Raw genomic sequence first — 20,917 nt, forward strand, 5'->3', positions numbered from 1 at the left:
TAGATTCATATATGAAATCGTTTGAACATGAGCATAGCGAACGATCGCTATGGATGAGAGCGGTAAGGCTAGGGTGGCTAAAAAGATGTAGGTTGTGGGGGGAAGGGGATGAGAAGAGAGTGAGGTTTGGAGGAGGGGGATGGTGATGGGGATGGTGGTGGTGATCGGCTGGCTACGAGGAGGGGGTGGGATGGGGGGGAGGGGAGGAGTTAGTAGCATAGTGGCCGGGTACCAGGTCAGGAGAGTGGCGCAAGGAGGAGGGGTCAGGAGTGGCGTCCTTCTCTTGACCAGCCGAGGTATTTCGAGCTGAAATTATTCTAGGCCCCCTTTTTGTTAAGCACCTGTAGTGAGGTGCTGAGGTGGATTGTCTATCCCCCTTCAAGAACCCTTTATGTCACCCCCTGAAGCGTCTCTCGTCTTGAACTATCATGTTCCTCGCCCAGTTTTTGCAATGCCAGGTCGAATTTCGCAGGGAGTCGAATGTGTGACACGGAGAAGAGAGAGAGAGAGGAAAAAAAAAAGAGAGTCCGCCTCAAAATGTCAGGAACAGATGAGAGAGTCCTGCGGTCGTCAGTGTGGTCTGTAACAACGGGCCGGGCGGAAGTACAATGGTGCACTCCAACTCTGTGCCCGTGACTACGTAAGTATCTTTAACTTGACGATGTTCTTCGCGGGAGAGTAGCTTGCGATCGCTTGAACTACCCTGTCCCCTTGTTTTCTTTTCCTTTTTCTTTCTATCTTTTAAGTCCGTCTGTCTTTGAAAAGAGTAGGAAGGTCATCAGGGCGTGGCAATGGTTCCGTAGAGGCTATGGGCGGAGTTGGGGTGGGTCACCTTGGGTCATATGGCTTCCGACGTGCTTCTAGGGCGTCCTTCCGCCGAGGTTACGGAGTTGTGGGCGGCAGCGGCAGGTTTTGTCGGGTAGTATAGTCAGTGTTAACCTGGTGGCTGCTCGGACCTCACCCAGCCATCATGTATCTCCATCCTAACAGGTAAGATTTTCCCCCCCGCCGCCATCATCGCCACCACCACAACAACAGACCGGCAGGGCAACTTAACCCCACCCGAGGGGTGATCCAAGACCCGACACTAACACCGCCGGGTTTCCTTATGTCTCAGGCGTGACCCTACCACCCATCTCGAGTGCTCAGGAACCCTCTACTATGTGCTCATTGCCCGCCCCCCTCTGTGGATCTGTGAATGAAAAGTGTCAAGTTCTCATGACATTTGTGCTAGTGAACATCAAAAAAAAAGGATCAAGAAGTGCCCGTCTATGAGAACTGTGCGTGAACTGGATCCAGCATTCCTGAAAACAAAAACAAACCAATGTACTTGCAGTGGAATAAACAAACGTCCATTTGGACCAGTGTACGAAGACTGTTCAGGGTACAATCGTTCTTTGTTGTGGAAAAAAAAAAGATAATGTGCGAAATACCTGTAACTCAGAGCCAAGTTTTTACATCTGTCAACATCATCTGCTAGTATAACCAAATGCCTTTGCCTTCCTATTATGTGAAAAGACGCATTTGCAGTCAGTCTACGAAAAGAATGACCCTACTCTCGGTAAAGATGGAGAAATCATGCGTCATTTCCTTTATCAAATGTGAAGTATCTTGATGTGGGTACTCCAAATGATCAAGTGGGTCCGCATGGGAAGGAGGAAGGGTCCGGGAGTGAGGAAGTCACGACCGCGGACCCGCGGGTGAGCGCGGACCATGAAGGGAAGGCCAATACCGCCCTTGGGTATTTCGGAGGACCCCACTCCGTGTGTAGTGCCGGTGTTGTCACTGCCAGGAGCCCGCAGCGAGAGGCTCCCATTTTTATATTTGCCTGTTGTACGGCTTTTGTTATGGTGTTGGTGTCTCTCTGGTGACGTCCTGCTCTACTCGAAGGATTGTTTTTGTGTTGCATACGTCGATGTAGTGCACGGAACAGGTGCCCCTGCGTCAAACTATCCTCCCAGGTATTTTGATTTCATAGCTAAGATTTTTACGGACCGTGTGTGAATCGGTAAATCTGGCCATGCATTAGTTATTGTATGAAGGTTTATTGTAATTAGAGAGAGGCTGCTTTTTGCGGTGAAGTGAAAAAAAAAATTATAAGATCAGACGATTGAGTCAAGTTTCTCCGATAGGATAAGGAAAAAAGATAGATAAAAATGGACTTCTTAATGTGTAATTATGTTTGTTAGGGTCAAAGGTCATGTGTTACTGGAATAGAAGAAAAAAGTGATAGAGAGAAGGTTGTTTTGAGAGAGCTAGTAGATAATGCATATTCTTTTCTTGCCGTTGGAAGAACTATTAAGGTATTTGCTTTCCCATAATTGTCATCTTCTGGAATAAATCATTGAACACTCCCTTCTGTTGATATGTTACTGTTCGTCTAACATAGAAAGTCTCATTAAGTGAACGCATGCTTGTTTAGAGGAAACGATGGTTGACGAAGGACCATTAAAGTGTACTCGCTGTAACTTAAGAAGGTAGGGGACACTAGCGAGGGGGTGACTGTGTGTAGCTGTGTACCAAAGGTTGGAAGGAAAGCTGACACAGAGGGCAAGAAACAGCATTTGCAGCCTGAGGCCTAAGGATAAAAAAAACTGTAACAACTGGTAGTAGAAGCAGTAGATTTAAAGGGTGAAAGTAGAGTAGATTTTTTTTCTTTTAGGAAATGTAGAGAGCGTCGGCAGATATACTGTAGCTGGCAACTCAACACTTGGCTGTATGGCAACAATTATATCACCCCCGCAACGGCCAGCCCCACCCAGGGTGCCTCACCCTCCATTCTCTCCCCCCCCCCCCTAATCTCCAACACCCTTCACTCTCGAGATGTCCTTGCTTTCCCAAGCCACTGCCAACGTCCATCTTTCAGGGATAAAAAGAAAAAGGGGGCGCGGGCGGGGAGGCGATATCCATTACCTGGAAACAGTGGAAGGACACCATCAGAGATAGTGGAAAATCGCACTGGAAAAATAACGTTGAAGGAAGACACGTATTTCAAAACACCACTAGGATGCCAGGGTTCTGCTGTGCATTTTGCTATTGCACAAGACACCAGTGACATTTGAATTCTTCACAGAGAGTCAAATAAGAGACTTGTAATGCAAAGAATACGAAATCTAACTGGAAAAAAAAACATTGTATAAACTGCAGATAAACAGGAGGCACATCAGTAGCTTCAGTCTGGTGTTCATGAACTGACAACATAATCATTTATGTCATTTTGTATGATGGATGATAATGGTGTTTCTTTTTGCACTGCCGTCAAGTACCCGACATATATAAAGCCATCAGCACTGAACGCGTCACAAATTTCTGTTAATTCAGTTGTCAGCTGTGCGATTTTTTTTTTAACGTAGCATAATGACAATAATTTACTTCCATTGTACACAAAAGAAGAGGAAGAGACAGCTTTGTAAACTGATGCATGACGCAATGGGACTTAACCTGTTAAATCATTCTGATGACGTAGTGCATTATACAGCAAAGCTATATTTAACCTCGGACGTTAACCCATCCCTCGAGCATTCACAGAAACAAGAATGATTTCTCCACTTAGCGTTTCTTAACATTAAAAGAGAAAAGACTTGCGATGAAAAAAATTAATCTCGCATATTGATCACACAAGGCATGGTACAAGGACACCACCCACCCACCATCTCACTGATGTGTCTATATTCGTTACCTTAGGTAATCGAATTCACTTAGACCTCAAATGGTAAAGTTCATCCTCGGTGTAAGTAGATCAACATGTAATTATTGATGCTGAATTGATCAATTACTTTTTATCATTTCTCAGACGACAAACTTTAAAGATACGTCAGTAAGAGTCAGACTGGCTGGCCTTGTTGTTGTTAACATAGTTTAATACCTTAGGGATTTTACCGTAAAATTTTAATCGGTCAAGCCACTTAGGACATACTTAATGGTTTTGGATGTGAGCAGTCAAACACATGGTACGACATTGGTTTCCATGATTTACAGAACTGGTAAGAAAGTTTGCCACTGTGATCATTTTGAGCACGATGGTGGAGTTTAAGATTGCGATATAATCATAGCTGATTCAGTTTCTAAAATGTTAGTATGAGAAGACATTCGGATTAGCTTTAGGCCTTTCCACAGCCCTGGGTCACAAAGCTTTGACTGTCACTTAGAAAAATGAAGACCTTCAGTTGTCCAATACATTCCGGTGCTTATGTATGTTCCTTACCATCGCTGCATTGAAATCACCTTTATATATATATATATATATATATATATATATATATATATATATATATATATATATATATATATATATATATATTACATGCGATCGAGAACACCAACTAGCCCTTCATTTAGAATGAGATATCTAGATTATATGTATTCCTGATGACTACCTAGTTTGAATATTATAGTTTCTAGTACATTTGATGCTACTGAAAGTTGATGGGTAAAGTTTCATTTGGCAGTTTCGTCCCCTGACCTACGCATGAGACAGTTTATCTATGAACCCATCGCAGAACATAGTTTACCCCTAACTTCATAATTACATTTTCAAAAAAGGAAAAAAGAAAAAAAAAAACTGAAATTCGTCAAGATTTGCTTGGACACAGATGTTGCAACAGCACTGCTAGCGTCATGAAAGGTCGTATGTACGATCCTAACCCTGACCTTCCACCACCACCACCACACACACACACGCACACAGGAACTGAGCAGTAACAAGTCTCATTAACTGAACTCCTTTTTATCAGAGCTCCAATGTCTAGTATTTCGTGCTGGGGCTGTTCATCAACCGGTGGCCATTAAGATAATGTGTTTGTACCGTACGTTGGTTTCTTTTTATTTTGATGCGATCGTGGCTTTCCTTAACTCGACGGGCCACCCGTTGGCTGGAGAACCATCGCATCCCCACAAAATCGAACATAAAATGTTTCTGATCGTATCAAGCTGGGGAGGGGGGAGGAGGAGGAGGAGGAGGAGGAGGAGGAAAGTCAGGAGACTTTGAGTAAATCTCGCCTTGTGAGGAAGGTGTGGTGGTTGTCCAGCCATTGTTGCGGAGAGAGGGAGGGAAGTGCCCCGTGTTGGAACACTAATAACACTTTGTACAGAGGAAGGTTTTCCTCCTTCGCCGAACTAAGGGGGGTTGTAAAGTCCAGGTGAGCGCGTAGCCTCTTGGCACAGCCCTAGACGCATATGGCTTCCTCCTCTGCTGCTGTGAATGATGCCATCACTGCTTCTGCACTGGCAGTAAAAGAAAATGATGGTGGATAACATTATCTTTTTTCCATCTCGCGGGCGTCAGATGAAGCAAGAGGATTAGATCCCGTGTTAAGTTCCTTTTACGACCTCGAGCTCGCCTTTTGTTCTGGATTAACGAGCCACGTATCGCTCCAGGAGCCCCACTGCGCATGGTATTAAATGGTATCGAGTCGACGGTTTCTTGATTTGTCCTACTGGTTTCCCGATGTGTTGGGGGGGGATGGTGGGTGGTGGAGGGGATAAGTTCGGGTGTTGGAGAGGGAGGCTTTCCACCAGCGGACGATGAGAGGTCTTGAGATAGACGTTGCTGAGGAAGACCTTCTTGACACGAAGCACACTGTTACACATTGAGAGCAGCTTACGAGTTATAATTTTATGAGATATAAGTGGAAGATATAATCTTATAGAGCAAGATTAGCTGGCACTCACCGCTTACCACAGATAAATGAAACACAGTAAGTTCCCAAGTGCACTTTGGTGTAATGATTACATCATCAGGAGAGATACAGGAAAGAAATATAACAGTCACTTGATATACAACGAATGATGTGATCATTACACGAAAATGCACTTGGGAACTTATTGTGTTTCATTTCCCTGTGATAAGGACGGAGTATATATATATATATATATATATATATATATATATATATATATATATATATATATATTTATATATATATATATATTATATGATGACATAATTATATGTTTGCGTATACATTAAAACACACAGACAAACGTATATATGTATATACAAATACACACATTTACACGCGCGTGTTCATATCAAACTCTGTGGTTCGTAACTTTTCACCTAAAGAGAACGTGAGTGAAAAAAAAGACAATTCATTTTGATAATTCCCTAAAATGTACCACCACTACAATATGAACGCCTACCCGTAGTTTAGGTTTATAGGAACAAGGAGCCCCCGGAAGCTGGGGTTATGACGTAAAAAAGTCACCTTTCACAGGGTTTGTAGGGCGCCCCTGAGACCCGGAGCCCTAAAACTTGCCCTCTCGCTCCCTTGGCTACTTCCGCCCAGCAGACCTTCTACACACGTAGAAGACCAGATCCCCCGTATATACTCGGTCTAGTACTTTAATCCCCCTTCCAAATATTAGGTTTTTCCTTCGGTTTGAGGAAAACGGACATGAAAAATGTAGTCTCTTAACATGGAATATTAAGTCTGTTGTTGGGCTACGTCTTATATGATGGAGGAATCGAGTTAACAGCCAACTGTGGATGAAACCAGTGAAGCTAACAGCGAACTGCAAACACACGAAATATTAACATATGTACGTTTTCTCTGGGATGGAGTAGCGAGCCTTTGTACGCTTCGAACACCTGAACCCCCCGCCCCCTCGTACAACCTTACCCTATACACATAGCCTCTTTATATCTAAATGCTATACGCACGTCCCCACGTATACCTGAACCCTATACCCTTTCTGCCTTCCGTATAGCCGCCATTCGTCGTACACCGAACACCCGAGTTCTGTGTTTCTACGTGGAATCAACCAAGGGGAACCTTCGAAAGGTCTTCCTCGCACACCTGACCTTCTTGAGTATGTCGCCTCGTGTACACCTGGCCTTGCCTTCTGAGCAGGGTCCTAACACCCGTGTCAGGCCACAAAAAAAGTACGTCAGTGTTGAGAAACAAGGCTCACGTGTGTAGGTAGGTTACACCTGCTTCCTACTGTGGGATTAGGTCTTGTTTCATCACAGCGTCAGTACGCCCTCACTCGTAGACACCATTTCACTTGAAACTCGATTCGAATGTCGGCTGTTTCATTTGTTAGACCTGCTTCGTTTGGTGCACGCTACAGTCGTGTGTTGTGTTTGTTTATTTGTTTCATGAGTTTCATTTTGTTCGTTTTGCTTGATTTATCAGCTATTGCGTTAGTTAGTTCTCGTTTACTTGTTTGTTGTATTCTAGTTGTTACGTCTGCCTTATTTACTGTCTCATTTACGTGTTGTCTTTCGTCACTTGTCATCTCTACCTCACTCATCATCTCTGCTTCACTTGTCAGCTTTGGTTCACTTATCATTTCTGCTTCAGTTATCATCGCCTCACTTATTCATCTCTTTTTTTTTTTCACGTGCCATTTATGCTTCGCTTCTCGTCTCTGCTTGATAGTGGTAATTAGTCTCTCTCTCTCTCTCTCTCTCTCTCTCTCTCTCTCTCTCTCTCTCTCTCTCTCTCTCTCTCTCTCTCTGAGTTGGATCTCATTTGTATCTAATTTGCATAACGTTCTTGGCTGCCATGGCTTCCTCAGCTACGCTAATCACCTCCCATTCTCTCCCAGGCAGCAAACCCCCATGGTACACTCCTGCCCTTCACCTCCCACCCCATCTTACGAGACCACGCAACACTCCCTTCATCTACCACTCCTCCTATCATCTCCCCTTCCAATTTGGCATGTCCATCAGAACTCTTGTCTTGTATCACCCTTAAATGCCTCAAGTTTATGCCCTAGAACCTGGTGTATATGTTCCATGAGGAGGCGTTACCTGCTGGCGCCCGAGGTCCGTACCCAGCAGACAGTCTTTTCTCTTTCCTCAGTGCTTATCTCTCAGGCATGGCGCGTTCACACAGTTTCTTGTCCCTCCACCTGTGTGCTCTTTCGGCAAACTCGTCCCTCACTTCCTGGTCCCCAAGCTGTCAAGAGTCTGCAGCCACAGCGTCCACGTCTGTTTTGCCCACCGTTTGCGCACAGTGTCATCCCACGCCTTCCCTGTTCTTGCCCTCCAGGTGTGTATCTTTGGCAGCACGTTGTGTCCTCCCCCCGCAAGTTCTTGTCCTTCACCTGTGTTCTCCCTCGGCCGGGCCGTCCTCATTTTCACCCGTGTTGCAATTTTCTCTCGTGGAAACTAGCACGAGTATCCCCTGCCCACCCCCGACACCCGTTCATGTGATTCATTTGAACTTCTGTTTATCCTGATCAAACATTCGAGTAAAAACCAGACGGGTCGAGGGGGACGTGAAACAAAGTTTCTAACCCTCAACCCGCCGTATGTATTCAGCGCTCCACTTTCGCTCATGGAAAATGTGTGTGTGTGTGTGTGTGTGTGTGTGTGTGTGTGTGTGTGTGTGTGTGTGTGCATGAATGTTAAAGACCCCACGGATCCACATCCGTTGAATGTACCCCTCTGTTATCTCAGGCTTGGGCTATCCTGCCTCTCCCTCTCCTTCCTCCACTAAAGTCAACATTCTGACTTGATGTTTTATTCAGGCAGTTTCACTCTGGTCATGTTCAATCTTCTAAAAGTTTTTTTTTCTGTGTCAACTTATTTGGATTATATAGGTGTAGTTTTTTAAGGGGTAACTGTACTGTTCTTTAGTTTATTTAATTCATCCTGTTCTTCAGTCCAATTTCTTGTCGTATTCTCACTTATTTCCCGTCCTGTTTTTGTTTATATTCTTTTATGGATAATTTCATCTAATTCAGCAGCCATGATTTTACCCCCAACCAGTGTATTTTTTTTTTTTTCCACCAATTGCCTGTGCATATACATTTCCTTAAGCGTCACGGTCGCCATTATCAGCAGCGTTCCCAGCATGAGCAATACTGACATCAACAGGTATTTTCCTCGAGCATGGCAGCACTTGGTATGGTCCTCCCTCTGTGCCACTCTCGTGATCGATGTGTCACAGTCCTGTAGCGCGCACTCTCGAGTCTACAGCTAGGTTGGCCCAAAAGGGAACGGAACGCCTATTTTTTAAGAAAGTCGAAAGAGAAAACGGGCTTAATTACAGGCAAATATCGCTAATAAGCAGGGTATGTGGAGTGTAAGAAAAGATAAGAACAGTACATGAATTGTACCCTTGGTGCATATCATCATGGCAATACGTAACTAAAAAAAAAAAAGATTTGATATTTTTTTCGAATTTTTATAATTTTGTGGTCTGCTTCTTGGATATCATTTTTTTCTATTGGTTTAGTGTATTGGTTTCTTTATTGTTTAACGCTTATGTCTCCTGCATTATCAACCAATTGTCTTTTCGTTTTCCCAACCATTGTTGAACTTTATTTCCTTGGGCAAGATTTGTTCTATTTTAGTGAATCCTTAAGGTCAGACGAGTGATTAACGTGGCATTAATGCTCACTAAATTCTCAGGTTACGACTTTTTTTGCCTGCGATGAGAAACTGTGTCAGTGATAGTTCTTCAAAACTAGCAGCAGCAGGTCATGTGTCGCTAGGAGTGACCAGCAGCAACCTTTCGCTAGGAGTGACCAGCAACCTTTCGCCACAATGTTGTTAACATTACAGTAATGCTACTGATTCATTCTGGATAGTTGAGGGGAAGAGGTCAAATTTGGTTACCTTGAATTACGTTAGGAAAAAAAAATATGAGTTAAAGGATTAAGTTAATGTTAGGCTAGCTCAACAAAACGACTTCATTGGCTAGTGTGAGTTAGGGTTAAACTAGTTAGGTTTTAGTTAGGTTAGCTTAGATATCCTTAAAAACACGATATCGTGACGTTATGCATTATATTTACGGTTTGAATACCACGCTGAAGTGAAAATATTCTTCAAATCATACAAAGCCTCAAGAATTCTTTGTACTTCAGAAGAAATTCGATGAATTTCACATTAAATGTTTCGTAAATATCAATTGTGAATTAATTAATGAATTTCATAACGTAAAAAAAAAGGCATTCTGTCAGGGTATCTGTATGTTTTCATAAACATATAGATACAGGAAGAGCAACAGAGAGAGAGAGAGAGAGAGAGAGAGAGAGAGAGAGAGAGAGAGAGAGAGAGAAGTTGGTTGTGACCAAGATGACTGTATGGTGTCAGTCTCAGCTTGATCACCTCATAGTTATGGCCAGTTTGGAAACGTTTTCATCGACTGAGCCAAGGGTGTGGTCTCGTAGTCCGCCAGTCCTAAGGAGGAGAAAGTGGCGGTGTTGAGTGGGTGGGAGACGGCAACTTTTTGCGCTCGCCGACATCTAAGTGTGTCTAGCGTCGGCTGAGTGTTGTAACACTGACCTTATAGGGCAGGAGGAGTCGGGTCATATAGCAGCGTAGTTACTGTCGTTTCAAATGGTTAAATGACCTTTGCAACAGCCCTGCATTATTCAGTTTGATGGACGACCTGAAAATTATCTTCAAGTGTCAGATTTCTTTTTTTTTTTTCCTTTTAGCCGTTTCCCACGTCAGTGAGGTAGCGCCAGGAACAGACGAATCTTGATAATTTTTTTTAGAAACTTGCCATGGCGTTGCATATGTATCTTGACTAATTTGCATACGTAACTGTGCCTCAGGTGATCCAAGGGACTCGTTTGTATTTTTCTGAGTTTACTGGTCAGATTTATAAAGCCATTAAAGATAAGAACATCAAAAATACGTAAGTCAAGAGTAAATAAAGACATTGGTACAATAAAATGACAGTAAATATATAAGAATAAATCTCCCTGATGCAAGCTTGATATGTAAATCAAGAGTAAATAAAGAAATTAGTACAATAAACAAAGTAAATATATAAGAATAAATCTCCCTGATGCTTGATATCATTTCAGATTATAAACTCCTGAGAAATTTTTGATTCGGAATGATTTAAGATGCAAGAACACAGTGTTTCAGCACAGCATTGCTAATATCATAGAAGTGAAAGCGCTAAATACTGATTTTTTTTTTCCCCCTCTCTCGCTACATTTCTCTTCAAGTCTTCCGCGTATTGAGTCTGGATAAACAATTACCTTCCAGCAGCCCTGGTGAGTGGGTTGTTCCTACCCATAACGACCCCTTGCTGAGATGGGCCGCGAGTTTAGTACCCGACCCTCATAATCTCGGACAGTTAGGATCCTTTTATGCTTTGGGTTAAATGTTAGAGGATTCTCATTAAAAGAACAATTCATGTTCCACATGTGAAGTCCTCAGTTCACTCGTACTTGATAACATTTTCTTTTATTTCTTATAATTAGACATGGGATACATCCATAGTAAGAGTGTATGTGGTCTTAGCATTATCTTTAACACTTGAAGGAGGTGTTATAAATATTTTTTTTTCGGTTGGTTGATGTAACTTAGGGTGACGGTCTTAATGACCCCCTGGCAGTTGATAGGCCTAAAGCCCAACCAGCCAACCAGTCAGTCAGCCAACCAACCAACCTTGTAATTAAATACTGAGGACAAGTTGCTCATTTGGAAACGGTCAGGGCTAGACTAAGATTTAATGAAGTGACAAATAAAAGATTTTCATTTTAAAATTGATAGATAATTACATGATCATCATACGAGGGAATGACGCTGTACCAATGGTTCAACTCAAACGAATCTTTGAAACAAAACGAACTAGATGAATAAATACCTCTATATTTTGCATGTTATCATAAGCACGAAGAACCCAAAGCATTACTTGACACTCCACGAAGCCTGCATGGTTTCATATTGACACAGTAAGAGGCCCCCACCCCCAGAAAACCTACCCATATACACACAGTATAATGCTGCCCAAAGGGGTGGCTTATGTATACCTACCGGACCGCATTCCAAAACGGGTTAGAACCCCTCCATTGTCACAATCTCCACCAGGTGAAAAGCCTCCATGCCTCAACACGCCCATTACCCCGCCTCCGCTGTTCCCTCCGCACACATGCCACCCACAGCTCCAGCTTCTTCTTAGCCCGTTCACCTTGAAATTGAAATATGACTTACCTAAATGGCACCGCCATCTTTACTGTTATTGAATATAATTAGTGTTGCCATTAGTCTCGTTTCTCTGAGCTGAGCTTTATGGTTGGTTTTACGGCTCATAATGAAATTACTGTGAGTGTCGACGTTTCCTGTCATGTGTGGAGCATCATATCTTGTTCTTTAGTTCATCTTCAAAAGTCCTACGATGAACGTTCTTGTTATTCTCCGCCGCGTATTCTACCTAAGACTGTTTCCTTTACGCCCTCCTCTTTTCATATATTCATATGTGTATATCTTATTGTGTAATGAATGATTACCATTGTTCCTGCCTCGTGTGACCTCCGCTAACTCCTTGTACCGGACCGTGAAGCAGGTTTCACTCTGTACGCACTTTAATGAACCCCTTATGTTTCCTTCTCCACCTATCCTCCGCACAAATTTCATGTTAATTCATTACTCTTTCTTCTTCCTTTATCAGGTGTGTCAGCTTCTTGTACCTTCCTCCAGATATCCCCTTCCTAAAATACTCTTCGTCCATTTATTTAACTCCCAGTGTTTACTCTCATCCTTCTCACTAATCCCCCTATACTCTTCGTCCCTTTCTTTCCCCTCCAGTATTACTCTTCGTATCCTCCTTCCCCATTCTGGTAGACGTCCCTCGCCTTATCTCCCATGCCAGTTGGCCATGGAAGTGTGGTGAGGGGTGGAGTATATCTTGGGCCTTTCATCACCGTGTTCAACGCCTCACAGACGTTTCACACTTTCTGAAAAAGCCCACTCCACTTGTCCGACCCTCGCTCGACGCTATCCTAAATTGTTTAACGATCATAAGGTCTCAGCTTGATAGGCTGGTTTAGTACTAAGCTGGTACACTAACTAGGCTAGGAACTCATGACCGCTAATAGTAGCACAGTGGCCCATGAGTCCAAAGTCTCACAGTGTCGGGTGTGTGTGTGGAGGGAGGATGGGTAATCTTTGGTTTACGCTCGTGATGGTGTACCACAACCACAGTAACCACAGGTTCCTAAGTGCACGACTCGTGTGCCTCACTCCTACCCCTGCAGAAATTGACTATGTCTTGAAGCCACTGGTGGTGACTCTCGTCCCCAGGGAGGATGGGTGGGTAGAGACACTCGCCCTCCAGCAGGGTGTTAGTTCCCTCTGCCAGAACTGGAGGTTGAAGGGAAGTATGGAAAAACAGAAACGTGAGGGTTGGTTCACAAGTGTTTTCAAACGGGTAGTTGAGGATCAGTCGTGACGAAGAAGAGAAATGACCACCCGTACCAAAGCAGTCAAGCCACTTTTCACAGTCGTTGAGAAAGTAGGAAAAAAGATATCTAAACAAGACTCATTTGCATGATTCGTGGAACACAGGGAAAGGACGATCCTTAAAACACTTGTGTATCTCTAAGCAGGAGGTAAATGAGAGAGAGAGAGAGAGAGAGAGAGAGAGAGAGAGAGAGAGAGAGAGAGAGAGAGAGAGAGAGAGAGGCGGATATGCAGTATAGATAAATCATCCCTCCAGCAACTTATACGCGTAATGTCTCCAGCAACTTGTACATATTTCGCCATAGCTACTGAAAGGTAATATTAGAATCTATAAGTACAGTTTTGGGTTAGTGACTGAAGGCGGTTCTCGGCAGTGTCATCATGCGCACGGCCTGGGGTATGATAGCCAAAGTAAAGCCATCAGATCCGTAAGGGAAAAGGAGATTATTCTCTGTTGGCCAAGTACCGCCAGGGTCGCTGCTGGAGGCCAGATGGTGAGTAATCGAACACTTTCGGATCTTTTTGCGTGTGTCTGGTCAAGTTCCGGCGGACGTCTTTCTTTGTGCGGAAATATTTTTTATCATATTTTTGTGGTTAGGATTTTATCCCTCGAGGATTTCAGGGATTCGAGTGATTAGACATTTGCAGCCTCAATCCTTTCGTGTTTTTAGGTACAATTCTTAACTATCGTTCTTAGTTTGATATCTCATTTGTTGGATAAGCTAGATTAAAAAAAGGTAATGTGCATTATAATTTCCATGAAGCTAATGACCTGGTTAGAAGGGAGTGTTAAAGCTGTTTGGAAAGTAGGACATGCTCACGTATCCCATTTTCTGTAAAGTTAATCCTTATTTCTCCTGTTGGCTTGTATCCTTTTTAATCCTAGGATATATATATATATATATATATATATATATATATATATATATATATATATATATATATATATATATATATATATTTCCTCTAAACTCCCTTTCCATTCTCTTTATCAAATATTTCCCAAATCTTATCATTTATATACAGTGATTGTTCACTTTCAGTTTCTGTACTCAAGTCGTATTCTATCCTCATTCTTAAGTCCTTTATCGACAAACTGCTGTGAGAATTGTGAGAGGGAGTGAGGGTAAGCGTGATGACTTCGTCTCTTTTGAGTATCAGGATGATCATGGCGAAGGGACTGTGAGGAGGTCCGGGTGTCGACCAAAACAACGCTTTATGCAGATGGCGTTGATGTGCTGGACGAATTATGCAAAAAAAAGGGGTTTACCAGGCGACCTTCACTGCTTTGCCAAGAGGTCCTGTGCCTGTTTCTGATACTCTGGTTCCAGCTGTGAAAGTGAAGTTAGTTTTGCTTCTGCATGTCTTAACTCTCGACAACAGAGGGTTGTTATGTCCGCAATTTCTGGTACTTGTTTCAAGAGCGGCATTATTTACGGTATATATATATATATATATATATATATATATATATATATATATATATATATATATATATATATATATATACATAACGCCCATACACGCACGTATACATACTGATATACATATATATATACACATGGACACATTCATACTTGCTTGCCTTCATCCATTCCTGGCGCTACCCCGCGACCCTAGAGAATAATGATGTACAGTTTTACCATAGGTCATACCCTTGAGTATGATGGTTCAGTCTTCATCCAAAAGGGTCATCGAGTCGTGGTCGAGTCGTACCATCGTTCTCAGGAGTCGTACAGTCGTGCTCATGGGTCGTGCCGTCGTGCTCGGTGTTGCTTTATCTCTGCTGTTCTTATGAACACACTTACAACAAGCACTGTTACATAGCCCCTGTTGCTTTATCTCTGCTGTTCTTATGAACACACGTACAACAAGCACTGTTACATAGCCCCTGTTGCTTTATCACTGCTGTTCTTATGAACACACGTACAACAAGCACTGATGCACAGCCCCTATCATCTGTTATTAGATGAGAGGATCCTGGGCTATGAAATTCCGTCCCCGTCCTTTTGATTTCTATTTTGTCGCTACAGAGTGACTCTGGACCTCAGAACTTTAAAGTTTTAGATTATCGTCTTGTCTTCGCGGTGTGGGCATCCAACAGAATCACCTCAGACCTTTTTCGGTGGCACTATCTTCCTCTTTTCTGTCCAGTAGTAAATGAGCTGTCAGTGAGAGAAGTCCATTTTAGTTTGACCTTTAGAGAGAGAAAAAAAAAGTTAAATTCTACGCATCGCTTCATTTTTCGTCCCCCTTTTTTTTGTGCGTGTGTTTGTCATTAGTTGCACTAAACAACTTCACAGTTGTCAGCCGTGTACCTTACTTGGCTGGCTTTCTGTTTAGGTAAGGCCACAGCTTCCCTGTTTTATTTGTTCAGTGTTACATTGATTCTCCAAAAGTCAAAGATAACTTTTGTTTAAGAAAAAAAAATTGACGTCAACTGATCTGCTGCAAGTTTTGATATCAGTATTCCTGCAATAATGCATATAATTTTCATTCATGTGATGTGTTTAGAGGTATATCCTCAGTAGCTTTCTTAAATAACCGTCTTCAAGGGAATGATTTTCGACTATCAATTTCAAGAAGTCAAAGTATAATTTAGCCTTAGAATTATCTTGGATACCTGAGAGTGTTCAAGGTTTTCTATTGGAGGTAATGATTTGATGGATCAATAACCCTGGCTTTTAATAAGCCTAAATCACAAAAGATCTTCAATCAGCCATTTAGTCAAATCATACAGAGCGTTCAGTAAGACTCGTTTATCCAGAGATCGGGGTCGGTAGAAAACGGAGGGCCTGTGCAAGCCCCGGCCATGACGAGTCCTTTAACAAGATGTAAATTTTGTTGGAAGAATAGAAAAGGTAGGCCATTCTCTCCACTACCAGGCTGAGGCCTTGCGAATCTTTAACAGCAGTTGCGCATAATTTACTTCTTGTGTTCAACGTAACTTTCATATGCTTTTTTGATTACCCATAGGTGTTGGTAATTAGAAAATTAAAGAATAACATACATCTGATAAGAAAACGATATATTGATAAAGATATTCGTAAATGATATATTCATAAAGATGAGAGAGAGAGAGAGAGAGAGAGAGAGAGAGAGAGAGAGAGAGAGAGAGAGAGAGAGAGAGAAGAGCTGTCTCAGAACGAGACGGGCATAACACCTTGGCCACACATATTTTACGATTAGCTTTATGTTGCCGGAAAGTTGTAAAGGTGTTGAGGTCTCGGGAGCAGCCGTGGTGGCCACGCTGGTGCGCGAAGGCAGTCGAGACACAACAGACGAACCCTCGTGATTCATCCTGTTCGAACCACACTCACTGTTTCATTTCGGATCCCAATCCAAGCACGTATAGTCTTATATGTCGTCCCATTTCTTGCGTTTCTTTTTAAGCAACAGATTGTCAGAGCTATATCATATGAACAGAAATAGAATTCTATCGATACTAACAGTTAGGAGGCTGAACAAGTTAAATGGGAGGTCACGAAAGGATGAACTCGAAGCACGACTCGGAAAAGTGAACACTTGCAGGGTGTCGCGTTCTTCATCTTTCTTCTTCTTCTCTTAACTACCAACAATTTTTACCTCGTTTACATCTCCCCGGCAACGTAATTGGTCCTCGTACCCATTTGTTAGAAAATGGTGGCCCCACACCACAGCGTGTAACGGAAACTATTCAATTTCTCCAGACCATTCAACCAGTTTTAGTTTAAACCGCCGTTTTCATTTCCTTTTTTCTCACATGGATGACTTTTCCTTTTTATTTCATGTCACCTTATACCAGATTTCCTCTCTCCGGTACCCGCACATAAGGTTCTCAATCGGTAGCTGCTCCCGCTTTGTTTATATTCTTGAGATCTGTCAAGATAGCAGGATGCTTGAGGAGGTTTTGTCTTCCTTAGTACCGCATAGCTTCCAGTAATCGCATGACCTGCCTATCTTTTAACCCCACGACACAGATGATTTTGGGCAGCGATTTTGCCGTAAGATTTTTTTTGGAATTATTGTGGATTTTATCACTAAGCGTCCCAAGTATGATGCTACATACACGTTGTGTATGGTAGTCTGTTTACTTGTAAAAATATATCTTGAGTTACTTTTCATGAGAAATGGATAATTTTGTTCAAATAGAATATGATTATTATTTTGGATTCTTTTTCACTTCAAACGAATTACACTGTGGTAGATTACACACACACACACACACACACACACACACACATATATATATATATATATATATATATATATATATATATATATATATATATATATACACTGAATAGTTAGTGTATTTTCACAGCCACACAGTTATATGGCCTACACTTAAATAAAGCCTCTTTCACGCACACCTTTCAGTTCCATGCTTCACACACACACACACACACACACACGCACTACTCATCCTACATCAAAACACGCCACAAAGCCAAGACCATGTTTGCTATCAGACCACATACGTGGACTGTACCTACTTTACTTTTACCGTAGTCACCCACAAAGCGACGGCTCAACACCCCACTCCCTCACTACCTGTCGTGTCGTCCCACCCAGCCTCCCTGCTGCGATCCGGTGGTTTCATTCAGTTCTTTGTCTGCGCTGGTGGCGTCTTCCAGCACCAGCCCCGCGTCTCATTTTCCTGGTCTTGTTTACATTCTTCTGTCACACTTAGAATTCTGTCTCCTTCCCCGGCACTATTAATCAAGCAGTTTCTTGGATTTTTTCTCTTTTTTTTTTTAGACTAAGAGCATTGATATGATTTTATACAGTAGACAGATGGATAAGTGTGTAAATGCGTACATAAATATAATAAATTTCAGAATCCTCAGGACGTATTAGATAAGTAGGTTCTGTTTTATACAATTACCTCGAGGGCCGGATGTACACCTGAGACATGTGTTTTCATGTAATTGTCCTGAGGTCCTGGTGGTGTTCGAGATTATTTCGAAAGATGGGTTATAACTCGAGGGTGTCTGGCTGGCTTTCGATAGGCGTAAAGTCTATATTTCCCAACTAACTATTCACCATCTTTATGTCGTTCTTAACCAGATCCTCTGCCTAATTTCTCTATTGATGTTCTCTGTTCTCCTTCGTATCCCTTACACCCCCCCCTCCTCCTCCCAACAGCTGGGGAAGGTAGGGGGGGGGTCTCCAACCCCCCACTTACTCTGGTCTTCCTTGTCAGTTTTCGAGGCCGACCAAGCGGGGAGGGGAGGGGTTGGGGAGGATGGCTTCGTGCAGCAAACACCATCATTCACACGATGTTCAAGGAGAGATGTTGCACGTCCTCCATTGGACGTTCTCTGCTCCTCTGTTTCTTTCGTCTCTTTTCTCCTCTTCTCTCATTCGTCCCCCGGATCTCTGATCTCATATGAACTGTCTCCCTCTCATTTACTCTTTTTTTTTTTTTTCACTGTCTCCCCCTAGCTGTTTATCACCCTCGTCTCTCATCTCTCATTCTTTCCCTTGTCTCTTGTTTCCCTCTATCTGACTTTTATCATATTCACGTTCTCCCTCGTTTCTCATCGTCTCTTATTTTTCTGTCTCTTGTTTCGCTTGTCTATCACAATCTGCCTGATATCATATTGAGTTTTAATTACCCATCGTCTCATATTCTGTATCCAGTGGTCGTGTTCCCCCCTGCCATCTCTCTCTCGACACGTATAACTCACCATCTCATCAGCACATTTTTTTCTCGCAGTAATTTCCTGGGTTTCTTTGTATCATCTCTTGTCCTCCATATCTATCACCTCACAATTTCCGTCTTTGTTTTCCTTCTTGTCTCAGTCTTATTTTTGGCTTTAGTGTCATCTTATCGTATTTCTTCGTCATCTCTCTCTCTCTCTCTCTCTCTCTCTCTCTCTCTCTCTCTCTCTCTCTCTCTCTCTCTCTCTCTCTCTCTCTCTCTCCCACCTACATTATTTCTTCCTCCCTCATTCTTCTATTTTAGCTGACCTTTCCTCCCTCACTCCTCATTTCCTTCACCTCTCACCTCCTCCTCCTCCTCCTCCTCCTCTGTTTTGCCCCCCCCCAAATGAGCCACACCCGTTGCAAGTCATGTGACGGCCCTTCCATTACACACCGGACGATGGAACAGTGATATTGGCTTCTAGGGAGATCTTGCTCCTCCACCTCATCCACCTTACGCACTTTCCTTTTCCTTATACACTCCGTCACTCTCCTCCACTCACTCTTCAATCATTTTTTTTTAAAACACTCGTATTTTTCATCCCATGTTAAGTCATTTACAAATTACCCACAGCCCTCGAACCTCAGGTGTTCGTAATTCATTAACTAGTTTAGGCATCCCTTTAGTTTTTCCCTCGTTTTCTTCTTTTTTTCCCCCCGTACTTCCACAATTTCTATTTATGTCTCGAGTTTCGCAATCGCTAGTCTTATACCCGTATAGATGCCCACGGAGGAGGCGGAGGAGGGAGAGGGGGTGTTGGGGGTGGGGAGGGGGATATCACTGATCTGCGTGACCTCTGACCCCCCCAGGAGTCTCTGTGATGGTCATGACCTTAGGTTCCCTTAATGCCTGCGGGTGGCACGCAAAGACCTTCACCTCTGGTGGGGCGGGGGGCTTCTTGTGGATAGTAGGTTGTGTTTCTTCCGTTTTTTGTTTTCTTTTCCCTTTTTTGTTCCATATGGGGGGGGGGTCTCTTCCCTTTTCTGCCATTTGGTCTTTCACGTTCCCCTCCGTTTCTTCTTAATGTTCCTCTTCCTATTGTTTGTTCAGCGTTATTTCTGGCCTGACCTTATATTGTTTCGTATCTCTTCCCTTCCTATACTATGTTGATGTTATTTTTAGTACAATTTTTCTCCTACAATTTTTTTTTCTTCCTTCTATAACTATTTTCTATTTTCCTCACCCGATGATTTCTTCATTTCTTCTTCATCTTCTTCTTCTTCTTCTTCTTCTTCTTCTTCCTCTTCGTTGTCTTCTCTTCCGTCATCATCAAACTTCCTTTCAACTTTTTATTTTTACAGATTCCTCTTTTCTTTCATTCCTCTCTTTCCACTTATCAGCTTCAATCTTCGTCAGATTCATCCTTTTGTCCTAATATTATTTTTTACGATCTGTGAAATACTCGTGGATGTCTCACTAAAGTGCCAGTAATGGAACCCCAAGCACACACACGCGCGCGCACCCGACCCGTGCCAATAGAGGCATCTCGAGAACATACACCCGACCCTGTCCCAGTTACGGTAACCCCGAGATCATACAGCTGACCTGTTCCAGTTATGGTAACCCCGAGATCATACAGCTGACCTGTCCCAGTTATAGTAACCCCGAGAACATACACCCGACCCTGTCCCAGTTATGGTAACCCCGAGAACACACACACACACACACACACACACAGCTGACCTGTGCCAGTAACAGTTCCCCGAGAGAGGGCTGTCTTTTACAAGAGCCCGTGGCCACGAAATGCAATGACAAGGGCTGCGTGTGAGGAGATAATACGTAATAGCCTGAAGGAGGCATTGAAAATGATTCGATCGATGGTCATCATATGACGCTGACGGCCTTTAAATGGCCCTGGAACTCGGTGGGCTTAAAGCCCTTATAACGAACCAAGTAATCGACCATTGCTAACCCATGCTTGATAAGCAATTACCTATTATTATCATCTTAATCATCCGTGGAAACATTTTGCCTTAAGATGCTTCCGGTGGCATTGTCTGTGTTGTGGCTGAGCATTTCCCAGGCTCGGTATGCTTCGAGAATTAGTAATAAGTGAATCAAGTCAATAACCT

The 20,917-nt window shown here is 42.9% G+C and overlaps 1 protein-coding gene across 3 annotated transcripts in view; it reads left to right on the plus strand.

Annotated features, from left to right (window-relative positions):
* Nucleotides 1-481: 481 nt before the first annotated feature.
* LOC139759543 (proton channel OtopLc-like) overlaps nucleotides 482-20,917 on the plus strand; it is a 92,939-nt gene continuing 72,503 nt past the window's right edge. For 2 of the 3 annotated variants that reach the window (XM_071681781.1, XM_071681782.1), the window contains exon 1: nucleotides 956-990. In XM_071681781.1, coding sequence (XP_071537882.1) covers nucleotides 971-990 — 20 coding nt within the window. In that variant the 5' untranslated portion in view covers nucleotides 956-970. Of the gene's footprint in view, nucleotides 641-955; nucleotides 991-20,917 lie in introns of those variants that run through there. The other variant, XM_071681784.1, reaches the window with a different exon arrangement.

The sequence above is a fragment of the Panulirus ornatus genome, chromosome 33, assembly GCF_036320965.1.
Source record: "Panulirus ornatus isolate Po-2019 chromosome 33, ASM3632096v1, whole genome shotgun sequence".
In the NCBI taxonomy this organism is placed as follows: Eukaryota; Metazoa; Arthropoda; class Malacostraca; order Decapoda; family Palinuridae; genus Panulirus; species Panulirus ornatus.